The sequence below is a fragment of the Cyprinodon variegatus genome, unplaced genomic scaffold (assembly GCF_000732505.1).
Source record: "Cyprinodon variegatus isolate N-32 unplaced genomic scaffold, C_variegatus-1.0 Scaffold191, whole genome shotgun sequence".
Lineage (NCBI taxonomy): Eukaryota > Metazoa > Chordata > Actinopteri > Cyprinodontiformes > Cyprinodontidae > Cyprinodon > Cyprinodon variegatus.
The window spans coordinates 965,945-968,802 of record NW_015150644.1 but is presented as its reverse complement, the minus strand read 5'-3'; the positions used below and the strand labels follow the sequence as shown (position 1 = coordinate 968,802).

General features: G+C 34.0%; 1 protein-coding gene across 1 annotated transcript in view; it reads right to left on the bottom strand.

Annotated features, from left to right (window-relative positions):
* Positions 1–1,228: 1,228 nt before the first annotated feature.
* The window catches only part of LOC107087690 (5-hydroxytryptamine receptor 3A-like), an 8,041-nt gene continuing 6,411 nt past the window's right edge, over positions 1,229–2,858 (bottom strand). Inside the window, exon 7 of the mRNA XM_015379402.1 lies at positions 1,229–1,306. Within this exon, the coding sequence (XP_015234888.1) occupies positions 1,229–1,306 (78 nt within the window). The remainder of the gene's footprint in view (positions 1,307–2,858) is intronic.

The following is a 2,858-nucleotide window of genomic DNA, read 5'->3' as shown; positions in this document are numbered from 1 at the left end:
GTCCCATCACTGGTTGTCAGTTTAATGCGTTTTATTGGTTTTTAAACACATTAAAGCTCGGATGGCCTGAAGTTATGAAATAAAGACTCCATTTGATCTTAACTCCATGGTAATGTATGTTAGGCCCATGCTTACAAATACAGATTTTAAACCCGACAGTCAAATAACTCCCACATTTAGGAAAAATAGCAAAAATAAAAGCTTCTCTTTAAAAGAAATAGTTTGAAACGATAAATCACACTTTTGTTTCTTTGTGTTGTCATTTTATATTATTTAGTGAATATTCAGGTGTTGTTCTGGAAACACACCCAGCAGACTATGTATGAAGGACTTTAAGTCACAGTAAAACAGTGAACTCTGCAATCAATCACAACAACCATTCAAAATCTTTTTAAAAAATCACTCAGGTTTCAATAAAAAGCTCATAACTGAGCTGATGAAACTTAAACTAAGTTACTGCTTTCTACACAAAAAAGAAAGAAGTGAAAGAAATGATATAACAGTTCAGCGTGGGTTCAGTTTTTTATTTGCGTGTCTTGTTCCTTCCTTATGACTAATTAAAACACTTATTTATTGAACAGTATGTAATAATTTCATATTTAAAGCACATTCAGAAGTTGGAATATCACGGGTTTTTTCCTTTAAAAACTTTGAACCAATCTGGTTGAATTGCCTTGAGATGATATATCGTAAATTTTTTGTGCTATATAAATAAACTGAGTTGTATGATGGAGTACGTTAACACTTCTACAGCCGAAAACGATGTTTATTATTTACCAACCATGATCTGAATTTCGGTGCCGAACCACCACAGAAGCCTTGAATACAGATGGATGATTGAATGGATGCATTCAGGTTTGCTTTAAAAAGAAAGTTTAAAATGGAGGAATGTTTTATGTTTTATTGTGAGTTAAAATGTATTTAGGAATAGACCTTCACTTCAGTTAAGCAGTGTGAACAAAATATATAGATAAGCCAGGAACTTTGAAATTGAACTCTGAAATAAGGTTTAGAGAAACAGGTCAGAAGATCTGAAAGGTTGAACTCCAAAGAGCAAAAATAAACACCTGAGAAGAAACAACAGTAATAAAATACAGAACAAAGAACACAGAGTCAAAGATTTTAACCAATCTAAGCCTGCTGCACCCAGACCTCCCCACCCTGCTGTTTTGTCTTTCTGGGGGGGTTTGGGGGGGCTTCAGTTTCCCGTTAATCAGTTTCCGTAGTTTCAGTTCTCCGTCACCACGTCCTTCCAGTGGACGGTTGACCGTTTCTGCTTCAGCCGCCTCTGCAACTCCTGCAGAATCTGTGGAGAAACATGGAGTCATGAGACGCAGAAACATTTCAGTGTTTTACCAGAAGAAGCTGCTGGTTAGAAATCTGTCACGGTGGGGTGGAGGTTTGACAGCAAACAAATGCACACGCTGAACTGAAGTGGATTCTTGAAGATTTAATAAGAAAAAAGGGTGACAGAAGCAAAAATCCAAAAACATATGTCTGCAAAAACTGAGAACTACGAATACTGACAACAAGGAGGCAAAGAAATGACGACAAACCAGCAAACAATGGTTTGAATTTATGGGCTGCATCTTCCCAAGGCCAGATTCGATGGCCGATTACGTCATAGCACCAAGAAGGTCTGGTCTGATTCCAAGACTCCTCCTTATTTAGCCTGCAAATGCGTCCTTCTTTGAGCCTAATTGGAAGGACGGGTCCGATGTATCCCATCTATCCTCGGGTATCCCAGGATTCATTGCGAGATCAAGCAATGAGGCTCCTCCATGATTGGACGAAAAAGGTATTTGGTGCCGAACAGTGGTGAAAATTGGAAGTTCAGTTTAATATAATCCAAGTATGTGAATAATTCCATCTAAAATGAATGAAAATAGTTGTTTTACACTGGAAAAACTATCAAAATTATCAAAAATGTCTTAAATTAAGTGTATCTACTCTTAATTTGAGCAGGTAAATGAGATGATTTGCCAATTGAATGAGTATTTTTACTTTTAAAATTATATTTGGATAAAATACACTCGAAAAAAGACAATGCAATTGTTTTTTCTTATTTTAAATGTAAATTGTCTTATTCCATTGGCAACGTGTCTCACTTACCTCCTCAATTCAAGAACAAATGCAGTGTAATGGTTATTGAGTCAGATATGTGGCGGTAATGTTTGATTTAAGGTTTTATCTGCTACTGTGTAAATGGGTTTGACTGTAATTTAAGGACAGATTCTAATATATCTGCAGTGTGGGGACTATAAATAATTTTTTAATTGCTATTTTGAACAATTTGCTTAACTAAGTAATTTTTGTACTAAGTAATTACTAAGTAATATACTAAGTATATTATACTAAGTAATTTTTGAATACAAGACATATTTTTATACACTGCAAAAAAACATCTAGAAATAAGTACAACATTTCTTAAAATAAGTGTATTTACCCTCAATTTTAGTAGGTAAATAAGATGATTTGCCAATGAAATGAGCATTTCTACTCCTAAAATTTGATAATTAGATAATATTCACTTGAAATAAGACAAAGCAATTGTTTTTTTTTCTTATTTTAAATGTCAATTGTCTTGTTCCATTGTCTCACTTATCTCCTCAATTCAAGAAAAAATTCACTTAATTTAAGCAAAAATGACTCATGTAGATTTCCATTTTTTGCAGTGTACATACATAGTTTAGATTTACTTGTATCTTTCTCCCCCTTTTTAAAGAATATAACAGAGTAGAAATCTCTTTATTGTCCCACAATGGGGAAATTCTGGTGTTTACGGCAGCAAAAAAGTTCTGGAAAAAAATTGTCACACGAATGTGGATCTTAGAAAAATGTATAAGAATAACATAATA